General features: G+C 45.8%; 1 protein-coding gene across 3 annotated transcripts in view; it reads left to right on the top strand.

Annotated features, from left to right (window-relative positions):
- The window catches only part of LOC148509027 (baculoviral IAP repeat-containing protein 1-like), a 136,164-nt gene that overhangs the window by 25,337 nt on the left and 91,863 nt on the right, over nt 1-18,964 (top strand). For all 3 annotated transcript variants that reach the window (XM_088443770.1, XM_088443771.1, XM_088443772.1), the window contains exons 2-3: nt 7,062-7,678; nt 10,957-11,056. In XM_088443770.1, the coding sequence (XP_088299896.1) occupies nt 7,129-7,678; nt 10,957-11,056 (650 nt within the window). In that variant the 5' untranslated portion in view covers nt 7,062-7,128. The remainder of the gene's footprint in view (nt 1-7,061; nt 7,679-10,956; nt 11,057-18,964) is intronic.

The following is an 18,964-nucleotide window of genomic DNA, read 5'->3' as shown; positions in this document are numbered from 1 at the left end:
TGATCACAGAGAAAATGAATAGTTTTAATAAAAATAATATTACCCCTGGAAGCCGATCGCTGTCTGCAGTCCCAGGAGGGGAGTACAGCGTTAATGTGAGGCAGCTTCCAGCTGAGCCGTGGGTTTACAACCTCGGTAGAACTTTATACACCGAACTTGGTAACTAGTTGGACTTATGTGCTCAAAGTATAACATCTATCATGCTCACTACTACGCATTATAGCAGTGACTTTTAAGCCTGCGGAGCAGTGCACTTTATAAAAAGCTGATGGAATATGCATAAGAGCAAGTGATTCGTTTTGGTTGTTACCAGCATGAGAGAATTTTGTCAATAGCTCAAGCCTGAATAGAATTTCCTTTTATTGATCATACCATTACCGGACAAGTCACTGGACAATTATTGAGGTTACTGAATAATCATATTTAAATCATATTATTATGAAATGTTGATAACGTTTATGTGAAATTGTTCTTACATGGATACTAATGTATTTATTTAAATGTCTGATATTTTAACATTTATGTGATCGAGTTCTGACTGTTTTTTTCTTGTATTTCATAATATCCTTAGATCAAATAAGCGCAGAGTCATATTGGTTTCTTTTGTAGATTTATTAGATTTAGTGTAGCTGGCAGAAGCACACTAAAAAGATTCTGCAGCTGTACTGTATATAAAAAGTCCCATTAATGAAAGGACCAGGACCACACATTCTGTACATATATTTAAATAAATATTTATTAGCGCTGAAGTAAGTATTTCAAGGGAAGGCATAGAGGAGAGATTTGGCACAGAAGAGGTATCGGTGCAGTGGCATTGGGGCAGGATCACAGAGGAGAAGAAAGGGGGCATAGAAGAGGCAGGAGCAGAGCAGAGGAGTAGCCAGTCTGTAAGGGAGAAGTCTCACATTGCAAGCAGTCTGCACAGACCCCTCTCTCTTTACCCACTGTTGCTATTACAGAACATGCCTCTCTTCACTGATTGCTTCAGTCACTGTCTCTGAAGTGTGCAGACATTGGTTAAGCACATTGCAGACATGCACACTAATACGTACTTCCCGAATTTGATAACCACGGGACCCTGACCACCACTTTAGTAGCTACAGACAGGAAGACTGAAGGAGAGAAGGAAGCTGAGAAGCAGTGCACTCCTGGATATTGCTTATACTCCTCAGCAAAATGGTGTCAGTGAATGAGCAAATCATACACTAGTATAGAGCGCAATATACATGCTAGAGGATGCAAGTCTAGACAAGCAGTTTTGGGCAGAAGCCATGTGCAAAGCAGTTTAAGAATCACTCTCCTACAGTTTCCCTAAAGGGCATAACACCTATTGAACTGTGATATAAGAGAAAATCAAGTGTAATACATCTATGAACTTTTGGAAGTATGGTCTATGTGTATATACCAAAGGAGAAAAGACGAAAGCTTGATTCAAAGTCAGAAAAGTGAAAAATGCTTGGCTATTGCCATAAGCGCAAAGGATACAGATTGTGGAATACAAATACCAGAAAGATTGTTAAGTCCAGAGATGTTATCTTTAAAGAAATAACACAAATTGAAGAAAAGTCAGAAGCTGGTGATATACAGAGCAAGTATGAGTCACTTAACATACCAGCAACTGAAGATATATCTGAATGAAACAGAATGGAAGTTTAACCAGAGAGAAGGTCTTCTGCAAGATCAAATATCGGCAAGCCGTCTAGGTGATATGATGAGAAATTTGCAAACATTGCAGTCACAGAGCATCAAGATATCCACATGCCAAAACCAAAGTATGATTGGTGTGGATGGAAATCCAAGATAGCAAAAGAGACTTTGCAAGTGTCACAAGCCGCCGCACTGTGAATACTGTGCAAGGCAATCGCCGAGTGAACGTTCGCTGATTTTCCGCCCACCTCCTGTCCGTCATTCTGGGATTAGTCCGGATTGGCTCCTGCATCTATATCCTGCTGGTACGAATGCTGCTCTGATGTCAGTGATAGCGTTTCACATGTTTCTGGTTCTGGCATTGTCTCCTGTATCCAGTCGAGCTCCCAGTGTTCCAGTCAAGCTTTGTTTTTCCTGCCATTTGTGTCATCTAAGCAGCACGGTCCACATACCAACTTTCTTCCGTTTGTGTAATCCAGGCAGCACAGACCGCACCCAGTGTCCCGAGTGCGCAACTCAGTATCCTGTGTACATAATCCTGTGTACTGCCACTAGTGTCATTCCAGCGACACTTAGTGCACCTCAGCGTCCTGAGTACGCAATCCCGTGTACTACCGCTGGTGTAATCTCGGCGGCATTTAGCGCGCCTCAGCGTCCTGAGTACGCAATCCCTTGTACTACCGCTGGTGTCATCTCGGTGGCACTTAGCACACCTCAACGTCCAGAGTACACAATCCCGTGTACTATCGCTAGTGTCATTCTGGCGGCACTTAGCACACCTCAGCGTCCAGAGTACACAATCCCGTGTACTATCGCTAGTGTCATTCCGGCGGCACATAGAACACCTCAGCGTCCAGAGTATGCAATCCCGTGTACAGCCGCTAGTGTCATTCCAGCAGCACTTAGTGCTTCTCAGCGTCATCTAGCCAAGCATATCAGGGCTCAAAACTGCTCCACAACCCAGAGACTGTTATTCAGCCCAGCAGCTGCTACACGGCAAAAGGCCGCATCTAGCCAAGTATTCCAGCCCTCAAGGCTACCACACAGCCCAGAGGCTACTACTCAGCCCAGAGGCTACTACTCAGCCCAAAGGCTGCTATACGGCCCAAAGGCCGCATCTAACCAAACTTACCAGCCCTCAAGGCTGCTACAAAGCACAGTTGCTGCTACACAGCCCAAAGGCTGCATCTTGTTCTTTGGTTCGTAGATCACTACTCAACTACTATTCCAGCCCCAAAGCTGTTGCTGGATTCAGTTTGTGTACCACCCTTACAAACCCTAACAATACCCTAAAGAGTCACACCTGTGGCGTACCAGCAAGATACAGAAACCAGACTTTAAAAAGTGTGAAAAGCATCAAGAATCATTTAAGTTGCAGCAGTCCCAAGTTCATGAGTCGAGAGACTGTTGTTAAGGACCATGCTATCAATGAAGGAACTTTTGCAAAATTATTAATTCTGAGGCCAGGTTGAAGTAGTATAATGTATTGATGCCTTTTCATGTATTTAATCCAATTTATCGGTCACTACATAAAAGCTGAAATGAAATGTTTGTGTAATATGGAGAGGTTGTGCACTCCTGCTCTGCCTCACTGTGCATACATGCTGAACACTGGGACCCAGAGCCTGCAGGGAGGTCTGTCCTTCATCCTGATGTGCTACTGCGCATGTGACTGCAGCCATCTTAGTACTGTGTGAGAGTGACATGGTGGGAGACAGAAGTCTTTTGCTTAGCTTGTGAAAGATCCCTGTATATGCCTGCATAAAGCTGTTCCAGCATCCTGCAACACTACCTGCAAGCAGCATGCAATCACTGGTTGGTGAGCTGTATAGGACCCAGTTCCGCTCAAGCTTCACTCCATTTCCAGTGTACATGTAACATTAACTACGATTGTACCTGATATCTATTAATAAACCAACACCACTGATTAAGTAATTCGGCTATTATTTGAGTCACCTGCTAGTGTGTGTCTATACAGTATAACTCTGCAGTGTAAACACCTGCACAAACATCATTTGCAACAAGGAGCAACAATGTGAAGAACGGATCAGCTCAGATCCACATTGCCATTGCACTTTTGCTGCAAAAAGTCAGCCTCCAATATATTCCCAATGACGATGGCACCCCCAACAGTCTGTCGACCTAGGCAGCTGCCAAATGGTAGCGTTGGCACAACTTGCAGCACTCATCTGCTCTAGCTCCAGTGCTGCTGGCAGAGGATGCTGCTGCTGGGCTGGACTCTGCTCTGCTGCTCCCTATGCGCCTCTCACAGCAGCCTGGCAGACAAGAGACACAAGAGGGTGGGGACTTACCACTGACAGACAGCTAAGATGACCATTAGGGAAGCAGGGACACTGACTAGCAGGGTAGGCTGCTCCGGAGAGGCGGAATCTGACTTGCTACAGATCTTCCTCTCACCTTGTGATCGGACCATTGCTGACTGCAGCTGCACCCCCAGGATCTGTCTGCGTGCCCCTTGAGCTATAGTACCCCTGACAACTGGGGCAGGGCAAGTCCATTTCAGCCGCAGCTTCCACCTACAGTACCAGTCAAAAGTTTGGACACACCTTCTCATTCAATGGTTTTTGTTTATTTAAATTATTTTCAAATTTCAACATAGTAGATTAATACTGAAGACATCAAAACTATGAAAGAACACATATGGAATTATGTTATAAACAAAAAAGTGTTAAACAAATCAAAATATATTTTATATTTTACATTCCTCAAAGTAGCCCCCTTTTGTTTTGATGACAGCTTGGCACACTCTTGGCATTCTCTCAATCAACTTCATGAGGTCGTCTCCTGGAATGGTTTCACAACAGTCTTGAAGGAGTTCCCAGAGGTGCTGAGCACTTGTTGGCTGCTTTTCCTTCACTCTGCGGTCCAACTCATCCCAAACCAGCTCAATTGGGTCTAGGTCGGGTGATTGTGTAGGCCCGGTCACCTGACGCAGCACTCCATCACTTTCCTTCTTGGTCAAGTAGCCCTTACATAGCCTGGAGGTATGTTTGAGGTCATTGTCTTGTTGAAAAACAAATGATGTTCCCAGTAACCGCAAACCAGATGGGATGAAATGGCACTGCAGAATGCTGTGGTAGCCATGCTGGTTAAGTGTGCCTTGAATTTTGAATAAATCACCAACAGTGTCACCAGCAAAGCACCCCCACACAATCACACCTCCTCCTCCATGCTTTACAGTGGGAACCACACATGCAGAAACCGTCCGCTCACCTTCTCTGCGTCTCACAAAGACATGGTGGCTGGAACCAAAAATCTAAAATTTGGACTCATCAGACCAAAGTACATATTTCCACTGGTCTAATGTCCATTCCTTGTGTTTCTTGGCCCAAACAATTCTCCTCTTGTTGTTGTTCTTCCTCAGTAGTGGCTTCTTCGCAGCAATATGACCATGAAGGCCTGATTCACGCAGTCTCCTCTGAACAGTTGATGTTGAGATTTGTCTGCTACTTGAACTCTGTGAAGACTTTATGTGGTCTCTAATCTGAGGTGCTGTTAAGTAGCGGTTTCTGAGGATGATAACTCTAATGAACTTATCCTCTGCAGCAGAGGTAGCTCTTGGTCTTCCTATGCTGGTGCGGTCCTCATGAGAGCCAGTTTCATCATAGCGTTTGATGGTTTTTGCAACTGCACTTGATGATACATTCAAAGTTATTGAAATTTTCTGTATCGACTGACCTTCATGTCTTAAAGTAATGATGGACTGTCATTTCTCTTTATTGAGTTGAGTGGTTGGTGTAATAATATGGATTACAACAGTAGTCAAATAGTGGTGTCTACTGTGTACTAACCCTACCTCTGCACAACACAACTGATGGTCTCAAACACATTAAGAAGGCTAGAAATTCCACAAATTGACTCTTGACAATGCACACCTGTTCATTCAAAACCATTCCAGTAGACTATCTCATGAAGCTGACTGAGAGAATGCCAAGAGTGTGCAAAGCTGTCATCCAACAAACTTTGAGGAATCTAATATATAAAACATATTTTGATTTGTTTAACACTTTTTTGTTTACAACCTAATTCCATATGTGTTCTTTCATAGTTTTGATGTCTTCAGTATTAATCTACTATGTTGAAAATAATTTAAATAAACAAAAACCATTGAATGAGAAGGTGTGTCCAAACTTTTGACTGGTACTGTACATGTTTTGAATTTTTAAGAAAATAAATAAATAAGTCAACCGCTGATAGTTGGCCCCACAGGTATCGACCCACTTGTAAACTTCCCGGTGAGGCCTATGGTTGATCCATCTCTGGTCCCCCCTCCCGAGGAATAACCAGCCCTGCTGGTAGGGGGTTAATAGTAATATAATAGTAAATAATATTGTTCATTACAGGTGGACTACAGGTCCCAGCAAGCCTGCCCCGGCATGCCGGCTCTTGTGGAACAACAAATGCCAGCATGCCGAGATATGAATGGACATGCTGACATCTGTAGTCAACCTATAAAGAAAATATTCAAATAAAAACAGGATGACAGTAATGAACGTACATAGTATTAATTTATTGTAAAAAAGCAATTACTGTACGTACATGCTAAACCCTTGGATGGCCTCCTCCAATGGTAATCCAATAATAGACAACCAAGCCCACCGGACATGCGTTTTTTTAGTGGACACATGGCATCTTTATTTCTGCACCCAGAGTAAAACTATTGACAAGGAAATACAGACAGCTGCCTTCCTGGCCATCTTAAGGGATGGGGGTGGTTTACCGTTTTGCCACTGATGCTCTACACAGAGTCTGGCAGCCCCCACACATTCTTGAGCCAATCAGTCGCACTCTCTATAATGTACATATCATAATCATATTATTTGGGAGCCTGAACTAGCATCATGCCTAGAGCACTGTGTTGTCTAAATCCGGCTTTAGTTGTACACTCTCACTCAAACTAACATCCAGAATTGCTGCTCTTGGGTCGAGCATCATTTCCAAACCAAAACTGGCTCCAGGCACCTGGGCAGCAATCTCCTTCCTGACACTTCTGGGAGCAATCAGGTCTCTTGGGTGTCAATGCATCCCCATAACTATTGTGAATTCAGGTGGCGCTATTAATATCATCTGCTAAGTGGCGTGTCTGGTGCTGAAGGGCAGCATCTAGTATTTGTTGCTCTGCACCGTGTTGACGTCTGGTACATATTCTGGTGCCACAGAGCTCTGGATTCCATTCATGGCATAACACCTCTGTATTTTCCCCAATCCACACTGAACCACAAGGTATAGTGTTTTAATCCAGTTTTTTGAACTTTAGACATTTGCAAACATTTTCTCCACATGCATTTCAAGTATTACTAGGCGTACTGTGCTTGCAGTGTGTAATAAAACATATTCTACTGCATGTCAAGGGGACAAACATTCTAATTACATTGTTTTCTTTATATTTTCAGATTCATTGTGAAAACAAAGTCTCTATCCTTGGACAGTATATTGAAACATTTACTGTATTCTGCAAGTATGGACCTAATAAACATATCTGAGTTCGACCCATCTTTTAAACCCACCCTGCCATCTTATTGTATGCATCTTGACATAGACAAAGTGATAAGTAAAATGGAAGAAACCCACAGAAAGATACGCGAGCAGCTGCCAAAAGGACCCAACTACTCAATGAGAAGTGAAGCAAAGAGGTTGAGGAATCTCTTGGATCTAGAACCCTTCTCAACCTGGTCTCCACAAGAGCTGGCGTCTGCTGGTTTCTTCTGGACAGGTGTGGACACCAGTTGCCAATGCTTCTGCTGTGGGCTGGTACTGTGCAAGCAATCTTTAATTGCTACCCCAATAGAGAATCATAGAAAATTCAACCCTAATTGTGGATTTATTCAGGGAGATGATGTTGGCAATATATCAAAGTATGATGTTCGCCTGCAGCCTGTGGATGTTAGTCTGAGGGATCACAAGGAATCAATGAAGGATGAACAGACCAGGCTACAATCATTTACCTGCTGGCCTGTGTATGCTTTAGTAGAACCACGTGTCCTTGCACAAGCTGGATTTTTTTTCACAGGTAATTTTCTCTATTATTTTTGTATACTGTTTCCAGTTAGGCCCCCGAACCATTCTCCATGTCTATCAACCTACAACAACTATGCATGTTTCTAACCTCCCTGGCCTGTTTCCTGGTCTTCCCAAAAATATATTGACTGCATCATTGGAAAATGTCAATTTGTAATGCTTATTTTTTACCTGGTGGACCTAAAATGAAGGGAGTGGCCTGGGGTATAAAGGGGACGGTGGGGCCTAAGGGAGGAGTAAATTTGCAACTGTTTTACTGCATTTATATATTTTATTGCATTTGGTGCATAAAAGGCAGTTATTGTTGAATTTTATGAAAAAACATGTCTCTGTTTCATGCTTACAAATATTGAAATATTAACCCGTGGGGATACAGCAACTCAGTGCCAAAGATGAGTGACAGACACTAACTGACAGTGGGCTATTTATTAAGCCTTGGATGGAGATAAAGTGAACGGAGATAAAGTGCCAACCAATCAGCTCCTAACTGTCATTTTTCAAACACAAACTGCGGGCCTGATTCAGCAAGGAACACTATTCTGCTTATAAAGTAGAAAAATAGCAGTCACGTAGGGTTTTAAAACACAGTGAAAGACAGACAGCTGTGTCAGGGCGCTGGACTGCTCTCAGTGTCAGCACCTGGATTTTTAACACAAAAAAAAGTTTTAAAAAACCCCCCAAACATTCGGCTGCAATTTCCCAGGGGCTGATGTGGCTGGGAATTTCTGCGCTGTGTTGTGCTGGTTCCTGCATGTCCATGTCCTTACAGTAAGCCACATGCCAATTCCAAATTCACCGCTCAAAATGTAGGGGGCAGTAAGTGCAAGCTACTAAACATAAAATTCTGCAGCATTTAACTAAACATGTGCAGTGTGGAAAAGTGGATGTTTACAGGGCCTGATTCATTACGGATAGCTATTCTGCTTATACGCACGCAACACAGTTGCTAATATCAGCAGTGGCATGTAAATGTTGGCATTCGTATTGCGATCGCAGCTTAACATAAACACGCCCACATCCATATACTTTGACAACAAAGCTAAACAATCGGTAACATTGAGTAACATCGGACCCATACGCAGGCCCGCCAAGAGCCGTGGCGGGCCTCGGCAATAGGGGCGTGGCCTAATCGCGGGAGGCGTGGCCACGCCCCCTTGCCGAGAAAAAAAAATATTTTCAGCGCCGCGAAGCGGCGCTGCGTGCTGGGGAGAGGGGGCACTCTGAGCCCCCTCAGCCTGGCACAAAGCCAGGCGGGGCGCGATCAGTGTGATCGCTCCCCCGCACAGGCATAGGAGACTGCTGTGGCTGCTGCTCAGCAGCCACGAGCAGTCTCCAACTGCGGCTCAGCACACGCTGTGTGCTGTGCTGCTGTGAGGGGGGGGGAGTGGCGCCAGACCCAGGCCTCCACCGGGCCCTTCAGGAAGCCCGGGCCCGGGTAATCTGTACCCGCTCCCCCCCTCTTGGCGCAACTGCCCATACGCACCATTAAGGCAGGTCAGACCTCACTCAGGATTTGCTTACTTCAAAGCACACTATGAGTCCTCAGGCTGCATCTGCAACGGCGTTGAAACGCACTGGCAAGCCTGTGTTCGCCTGACCACCCTCCCCCGTCACCACCCACAAATGGCACTTCCTTTCAATCACTCCGACTGCGTGCGTATAAGCAACTGCGTTCCTTACTGAAGGCCCTGTGTTGGAACTTTATCTTCATCCAAGGCTTAGTAAATAGACCCGTAAGCCTAGGTATAATCTCAGTCATACTTGCCGACATTCTATATCTCCTCCCCGGGAGAAGCCCAGGGAGGAGTTTCTGCTGATTACTTTGGGGGGCGGGGCCAGAGTGTATGCGTAATTAGGCCCCGCGGGAAGGGGGCGGGGGCTGAATGACGCGATTCACATAATTTTAGCCATGCCCCCTACTCGCGGACCCGAAAATTCCCGGTGAAAGTACCCCTTACTGTCCACTTCACTAGGAAGTGGGTGGGATGCGGGAGATATGCCTACTCTTTCGGGGTTGCGGGGCCTACCCGAAAAATCGGGAGCCTCCTGCGATTTTCGGGAGAGTAGGCATGTATCTCAGTTGTGTTACTGACTATGGCTGTGGGGCCTATTCATCAACACTAAAATAACGGTTTTAAGGACATTTTCCTTAATTACCGTTTTTCTTCCAGCAGAACACAGTAAAGTATAAAAAAAAAATTCTTCTCTTCAGCGAGAGGTCGGGGTCAGGCGGCCAGGTAGGTGGGGGGTAACACAATTACCGCAGCTGTAATCAGTGCTGCGCACGTGCTGCTTTTGCGAACGTAACGGTGCATGCGCAGCACTGATTACAGCTGCGGTAAGGTAGGAGAAGCAAAAATTAGGCCCCTGTGTGAGGTACTTTATTTTGTCTTCTGATTTGTGCAGCCCCTCCTTTTCGATCAAATATCCTCATTAAAATAGTTCATCCTTGAAAAATTCACATTTGTATTTATAGACTCTAGAGGGGAAAATTACTAAAGGTCGACTTTAATCGATTGGTGTTTTTTCGTGATTTCCCCGTAATTTTGCAATTCAAAGATTTACTAAAGACGACAAGTTTAGACAGCAATAGATGGCATTACAGCATCGGACCAAACATTGTTTGGTTTACATTTACAGTAGACCGCAATACAAATCACAGAACTACTAACAATTGGGTTTGGTAAACACCATCAAAATCCCACCAAAATCGCCTCAGAATAGAAGAAATAAATTGAACTGCCTGTGAGCAGCGGGTTTGTCTGAAGCACTGCAAAGATCAGTTGTGTTGTGTAATACAGTAAAGAAATGGTTAATTAAAAAAAATGCTGCCTAATGTCGATGGCACATTCGTTACAAGTTTGCAGATACTGTAGAGAAAAGTGATATTTCTCTATAGTAACTGCTTTAATACACCTGGATGGTCTATATAAGTGGCAATTTGCGCTGTATCTGCGCACATTTGTCACTTATCTACAGATAATATATTTCCACCTTCGTTCCGTGCACGCAAAGCGGGAGCAATTGCAGCTTACTCAAATCTGCAGAAGCCCCCAAACTGTCCATAAAATAAAAATATATTCTACTGTGTAATAAAATGGAAGACCTATTTGTGTCCCTAAAAACAATCAGTGTAAAGTGACCTGGAAAGTGAAACAGTTATTCCCTGTGAATCATGCGCCTAATCAAATCGTGCAGATTTATCTGGTCAATTGGTTAAAACAGTTGTTATTAAATCAACATAATCTTTTTCAATTTAAAATAAACCAGGGACAAGAGACACCGTCCAATGCTTCTCCTGTGCTGGATGCTTGGGGAACTGGGAGGAAAATGACGACCCCTGGAGAGAACATGCAAAGTGGTTTCCTGAGTGAGTTCTATGAAAGTATTTATTTAATCCTTTAATATCTTATATCACCCAAAAATATATACAGACATTCCTCACTTAACGAATTAGGGCCTGATTCAGAGACGGACGCTCTGAAAGAGCGCTCGCTCTAAATCAGGGCGTTTTTTTTGGAGCGGCCTCCTGGCGAGCGGCCAGGTTGATGGTCGCGATGGTCAAGACCATCGCCACCGTCGGGCTTGCGACGAGAACCTTGTGGTAGGGTCTCGTGGCCGCAAGCCCCAGAGAGCTTTCGGCTCTAACAGAGCCGGAAGCTCTCCCACTGACATCACTGGTGATGTCAGTGGGGCCGCCCCCAGATGGCAAGCGTTCCGATTGGAATGCCTCCGTTTGGCCGGCCACCCCCCAGCCCGCCTACCAAATGGGGCGAGCTGTCAATCACCATCGACAGCTCGCCCCCTTTAGTGCGAGACCCGGAGCAACGGAGCACCCGTCGCTAGCCGGGTCTCGCTCATGCACACGACAGAGCCGGCTCCGTCGTGCGCATACCCAGTGGGCAAACATCGACCCCGTTGCGAGCTCTCAGCGTTGGCGACCGGGTCTGAATCAGGCCCTGAGTTCCGTTCCTACGACTCGGTCGTTAAACGAAACAGTCGTTAAGCGAGGATGTGTAGTGGCCGGGAAGCATCAGGACAAAGGCTGAGGATGACATGTGCCTGTGTGTGCCCCCCTCCTCCAAGAACGTGCCGCACCCTGTCCGTCCTTTCCCTCATGGGAGGCAAGGTCTCCTGTGTGTCCCGTGTCACAGCCAGGGCTCCCTCTCACGGCAGAGTCTCTTTTTTTTTTATCACTCTAAGTCACAGTAAGCTGGTCGGAGCGCCAGTTGTAAGTCCGAACGGTCGCTAAACAGGTAGGTCGCTAAGTGAGGAATGTCTGTATAAAAATGTATATAGACCAGGGGCATTCAAAATGCGGCCCTCAATCTGCTGTGGAACTATACATCCCAGCATGCTCACCACAGTTTAAGTATGCACTAATAGCGAAACTGTGGCAGGGCACGCTGGAATGTGTAGTTCCACAGCAGCTGGAGGACCGCATGCTGAATACCCTTCTTAATTATCAAAAGTTCTATGTTGTGATTGCATTTTGTTACCAGTGTACCTTGCAGAGACTTAACATTGTTATACTTTGATAAGCTCTTAAATAAAGTGCAAAGTTAATGGCATTCTGTCTGTCGTTGCTGGCATTGATGAAATGTAAAATAGAATTATGAGCACATGGCCTCCAGAGTTTTGCCTCTTTGGAACATATTGGGTAGAGTTAGCCCTGCATCTTTAGTTGTGTAAGATTCACATTTTTGTTGCTGGGCATTTTGGATCTGATTCAGACCCGGTCACTAAGTTGCGCTCGCTCGCTGGCAAAAGGGGCCGGCTATGCAAATCATGCGCTCGCTCTTTGCGGTGTAAGGACGCCTCTATGTCTTAGCAAGCTACAGCATTTTGCGCTCGCAAGTGTTTAAAGATGCCCCCTTGCCACTCGCAACACACGTCATCTCCGCAGGGGCAGAACTATGGGAGACAATGGAGGCGCCTGCCGCCGGGCTCCAGCTCTGAAGGGGGCACCTCCTCCATTGTCCACAACATATTCACCCCACTTAGGGCTGTAACTATGTACCTTTCAACATCATGGCCCTTCACGGCACCTGAGAAACCACCATACACTAGTGGAGAGCTCCATGTCAGACCATCAGCTGCTGTCTTCGTCTATCTATAGCCTTGTCTTCATGCAAATTGCTACATTACAGTGTCAACGGCTGTGACAGGAGGGGCACCAAATTATAACTTGCCTCCGGGCGTCTGGGATGAATTTACGCCACTGCATCTCCGGGAAATGTAGGATTAATCGGGAACATTCGGAGTCATCGGAGCTGCTCATAGCCCTTGGGGCTGCCTTTCCCTGCCGCAAGCACTGCAATCAGTGCGGTCAGAAATACATGCAGGTGACTTGTTCAATGACTCTACTTTGCTAATTATGCGCACCCATTAAACTATGTTCTGACAGTCAGACACGCCTGCGTTCTCACATACACACCCCCGTTCACAAGCACCTTCCCATGTTACCACCCACAAACGGCAGTATCTGTCACTCAAAGTAGCGACCAGTCTGTGTACAACGAGCGCACGATTGCACATTGCAGTTGCTAGTTTGCGCACGTGCACGGCGACTTATACGCATGCGCAGATGGGCGACCAGCTCTGCTAACGAGCGACAGCAACTTAGCGACCGGGTCTGAATCAGCTCCTTTGTCTACAAAAACTATACATACATTCAAATGCAGGATGTGGCACTTCATATGTCTTTCTGTGGCTGGAGATAGTGGCTAATCCAGAAAAAAATGACTGGGTGGGTGGTTAGAGGTGGAGGGGGCATAACCAAGTGTGTGAGGGGATATGGCCTTGGCGTGAATACAGGATGCAGTCCTACAGTAGCCCCACTGTTGCCCAGGGCCAAATGCAGCATTCTAGGGGGAAGGGTTTTTTAAAAAAAAAAAAAATTGTCAAAATTAACTGGCATTAGACACTTTTGTGATTTAAGATGCGTATCCACTAGCCGACAATAAAGGACTGCACGATAACGATATTGTTAAAGTGCAGTCGTTCATTGCATTGTGCAGTGCCCACACTGAACGATATGTCATTCAGTGCAAGCACCCTCCCTCATCCCTGACCATGGTCAATCTGATGATATCGACAGGTTGACCGTCATGTTTGAGCAATGAGCGATGTCGAAAATGACTAGCGGGAGCACGCATCGCTGGTCATTTACGACATCATAATCATTCAATCGATTATTAATCCTGCATAAATCGTACAGTATATTGTCGGAAGCGACCAGCGATGTACGCTCCCGCTGGTCGTTTCCGACATCAATCATCGCCTGAACATGCCAGTCAATCTGCCGATAATGACAGATTGGGCATGTTCGGGGATGAGGGAGGGTGCCTGCACCGAATTACATATCGTTCAGTGTAGGCACAGCACAGGATGAGGAACGACTATACGATTACAATGTTGTTGTCTTTCCTCTATTGGCAAGTGGATACGCACCTTTAAAGAGTTTTTGTACTAAGTCTTGGAGCGAGATAAAGTGGATGGAGATAAAGTACCAACCAATCAGCTCCTGTCATTTTTCAAGCACATCCCGTAAAATGACAGGAGCTGATTATTATTTGGTACTTTATCTCCATCCAGAGCTTAGTACATAGACCCCAAAGGAGGCCTGATGTCTTTTCTAAATAAGAGAAACCAAATAATGAAGACATAAAAATCTGCATCAGCTTTTCCCTTACAAGCTTCCTGCACTCCGATCTTTCCCTCACATATCCCTGCCAACCAGCTCTTCCCTCATATGCCCCTGTGCCCACCACCACTGCACGCCAGCATTTCTCACAGGCCCCATGTTGCCCATCTGCTTTCCTCTTACACCCTGTCCCCAAACATTTTCCTTACATTCCCCTCTTCGCATAAAATTTTTCATAATTTGCTCCCCTACCCATCAAATTTTTCCTCCCATGCCGCCCTGCCCATCACATTTTTCCTCCCATGCCTCCTTACCCATAACATTTTTCCTCCCATGCCCCTCCCTCGCTCCGCTTTTCCTCACATAACAATCCTCCCTGCGTATCACATTTTTCATTACATGCCCCATTCCATTCACATTTTTCATAACATGGCCCCCTGCCCATCACATTTATTTATCACATTTCCCCCTTCCATAATATTTTTTTTCTCAATCAGCGCTTGCCCATCACATTTTTCATCACATAACCATCCATGCCCATCGCATTTTTTATCACATAAACCCCGACCATCACATTTAATTAATTATGGGGTACCCTCCCCCCTGAATCTGCCACTGCCTGAAATACATGCATCCTGAAATACATGTAGGTGACGTGTTCAATGACTCTAATTTGCTAATTATGCACACCCACTAAACTCCGTCAGACACGCCTGTGTGTCACATGGCCAATAAATTAAAATTATCTTTACTCTGGCAAGGATAAGCTACTAATATCCTGTAACCCCTGCTCTCTACTTGCCCTTGCATCTTGTCCCCTCTCTCTCTCTCCTGGAACCCCTCCTCTCAGCCCTGGCTCCTTGCCCCCCTTTCCTCTCACTCTCCTGGGATCTCTTTTTTCTACACACTAGTAGCACTTGGCTGTAGTAAGGGCTGACCTGTCACTGTCAGTTATATACTCACTGGGAGTGGCACTGGCCAGGACCTGCTAATGCTGGATACCACTGGCCCACTGCTGTCACTCACTGGACCAGACCTGGTTCTGCTGGATACTGCTGGCCCGCTGCTGTCACTCACAGGACCGGACCTGGTTCTGCTGGATACTGCTGGCCAGCTACTGTCACTCACTGGACCGGACCTGGTTCTGCTGGATACTGCTGGCCCGCTGCTGTCACTCACTGGACCAGACCTGGTTCTGCTGGATACTGCTGGCCCGCTGCTGTTACTCACTGGACAGTGAGTGACAGTGTCACGGTTGGACAGTCACAGGACACACTGAGTCACTGACACAATGCTGTTGCGCTCTGTGCAGTGGGACCAGTCGCACTACCCTAGTTATGGCCCTGCCCCTATGTTTTGTGTATTTCCTCTGCACCCCAATGATTTGTAATGTCCTTTGCCCCCTTCCTATGTTTTGTGTATTGTCCTCTGCATGTCACAATGAGAATCAGAGTAGGAGATCACATTCAGAGTAGGAGACCTAATTCAAAAGGAAAGCTGATGGACTTCCAAATGAAATATAGGGCCTCATTCAGAGGCGGTCGTAGGATGCAAGCGGTCGCTCAGAAACAGGGCGGCCGCTTGCATCCTGAGCGGCCGCCTCCATGTCAGTCGTTAGGCTGTGGGTTAACACCCACAGCTCTAATGACCGCTAAGGGAGATGGTCGCGATGGTCAAGACCATCGTGACCATCGGGGCTTACGGCGAGACCCTAGGGTAGCAGGAAGCTCCCCACTGACATCACTGATGATGTCAGTGCGGCCGCCCACAAAATGGTAGGCGTTCATAAAGGAACGCCTCCATTTTGTAAACCACCCCCCTGGCCCGCCTACCAAACGGGGGCAGCTGTCGATCAACATCGACAGCCGCCCCTTTGGTAACGAGCTCCGGAACGACAGAGTTTATCTGTTGCTCCGGGGCTTGCGCACGCGCAGTGCGGCAGCTGCGCGTGCGCATGCCAAACCATCGAGTCGGTTACGAGCGCATCGCCGCTCACGACCGACTCTGAATGAGGTCCATAGTCACTCTGCATGGTCTTAATGAGATGATAAATTAATCACTTTCTTCTAATTTTATTTTAGACAGTTCTCTCTCCTTCCGTATAGGAGAAAACTATTTTAGTTTGTATTGTTTCTATTCCCTGCTAACTAGCTTCACCACTTCTATAGTCCTTGTTCATCTATTTGCCACCATTAATTTTATGCACAAGTTTCTATCTCTTTTTTTTCCCCTTTTCCTTCCTTATTCTGATAGTCAGTTTTCCATAGTGATCTAATTAGCACACAATTTTTGTACATACAGCTCTTCCCCACAAGTGATAGGACCCTCGAGGATTCCTGCACTTGTAAGGCTGCCAGCCATACAGCGGCCTCTTCTATAAGCGGTCACTGAGTGTTTGTAAGTGGCCTCAGGCTGGTGATTGGCTATTAGATAGTCCAATCAGCCCCCCCTGTAAAAGATAAAAGACTGTGGCATTACACCTCAGCTAGTGGAGCCTGGTGCTCGAGAACAAACACTCTGAACTTTGCCCGGACACGGGAGAGGTTTGAAAAATGAAATTTGCAAATTTACAAAGATTCGAGTTTTGGCTGAATCGAGTTTTTCGATGGTGAATGTGATTATGTTTCTCCCTCAGTTCCCTGTGTCTGACTGCAGCCAAACACACCCGAACATGCAGCCTGCACATATCATTTAGATACGTACAGGCTGCATATGTGTATTCTGTATAAAAGAAAAAAGTTAAAAAAAAAAAAAAAAACGGCGTGGGGTTACACCCAAAAGCATTAACAGCCCCGGGCTCTTGAGCCAGTCCTGGTTCTAAAAATATGGGGAGAAAATTTGTTGGGGTCCTCTGTATTTAATGAACCAGCACTGGGCTGTGGGAGCTGGTCCGGGTTTTAAAAATATGGGGAAAAAATGGTGTGGGGGTCCCCATATTTTTAAAACCAGCACTGGGCTCAAACTAGCTGGAGTGTAATGCCACAGCCAGGGGACCCTTTCACCAAGGTCACCCCAGCCAAAGCATTAACACCCCAAACTAGTAAGCCCAGGCCGGGGATCTCAGCAGAGGTGGGGACCACCCAATAAGAGGTCCTCCTTCTCCTGAGTTCCCCAGGCCTAGGCTGAAGCCTGGGGTCTTCCCTGCACCCCTGGCCGGTGAATGCAGGTGTTATAGTTTTAATAATAGATGTATACTATTGTTTTTTTACAATGGGACTACAGGCAGGGCCGTAGCTAGGGTAGTGCGGCCGGTGCCATCGCACAGGGCACCACAAGGCAGGGGGCGCTGTTTGGGCCGGTCAAATTTGTGTTTATTATCATCCTCCCCTATCTCTTCGCCAGCCCTTCCCCATGAGGTCCTTCCCCATGAGGCCATTCCCCTGTTTTGGGTGCATTATGTCCCTTTGAAAAATGAGGGGGGGCGCCAATGCTCTTTCTGGCACAGGGCACCAAAACGTCTAGTTACGGCTCTGACTACAGGTGCCAGCGTGCCTGTCCTTTGGCACTTGTGGCTGGCACCTGTACCCCCACTGTAACCCACGCGGTCTCCATCATTTACTGGGAAAGAGATATATGTGGAATCACATATACTACTGTGCAAAAGTTTTAGGCAGGTGAGGAAAAAATGCTGCAAAGTAAAGAATGCTTTAAAAAATAGTTTATTTTTATCAATTAATAAAATGCAAAGTGAATGAACAGAAGAGAAATCTAAATCAAATCAATATTTGGTGTGACCAGTCTATGCCTTCAAAATAGCATCAATACTTCTAGGTAAACTACAGTTTTTCAAGGAACTCGGCAGGGAGGTTGTTCCAAACATCAGGAGTCCGGGAACCCCACGTCGCTTCTTTTTTTACATTTAACTTCTTTTTACTATTTACAGCCAGAAACATAAATTGGATCACACTGATCTGTGTATGTTTCTGCAGAACTCGCAGCTCACAGACAGGTGAATTTTTTTCCCAAATTTGGACACAAGTTTTACCCGTTCTCGTATTTTAAAACTTGATTATTGGTGAATTCCTGAATTGTATCTTCACTAGGGAAAAGTTTCACGAGTTTGGCCGATGGTGAAATGAAGCGTATTTGCAATCTCACCCGAGTTTTCGTACAGGAAAGGAGAATTCTCTTCTGAGTTTGACGTTACTAAATTTCTGAGTTGTAAAAAAATGGCCAAACTCTCCCTAAACTTCTAACTCGACCCAAACTCGATTCTTAGTAAATAAACCCCTGAATGTCTATCACATCTTGACCCACTGGATTGGGTGGAAGCTGCTACTTTACACAGCTTCCCTTACAGGATGTGAGCTTTCGATTGAAAAACCTGTGGTGAAACGCATGCCTTGAACAAGTGGGCTTCCCCTCTTCCCCAGAATCAGTGAATGTGCATATTGTTAACAGGTTCATTCTTCTACTTCCATGTTCAGGGGCATTTTGTACAAGGTTCTCTCATTGGCAGTGGATATTCCAGAGGATGCAACAAAGCATACTCCATGAGACTAACCAACTATAATTTGCCCATACTAACCTTTTTCTAAACTCTGCAGGTGTCATGGGTGAATTGCTCACTCACTGTTCACTACAGATTACATTATGTACATAATGGAAAGTAGTATGCCATAAGAATTTATT

The sequence above is a fragment of the Taudactylus pleione genome, unplaced genomic scaffold (genome assembly GCF_031769625.1).
Source record: "Taudactylus pleione unplaced genomic scaffold, aTauple2 ptg000333l, whole genome shotgun sequence".
NCBI classification, from domain to species: domain Eukaryota; kingdom Metazoa; phylum Chordata; class Amphibia; order Anura; family Myobatrachidae; genus Taudactylus; species Taudactylus pleione.
This window is presented reverse-complemented; position numbering and strand designations above follow the sequence as displayed.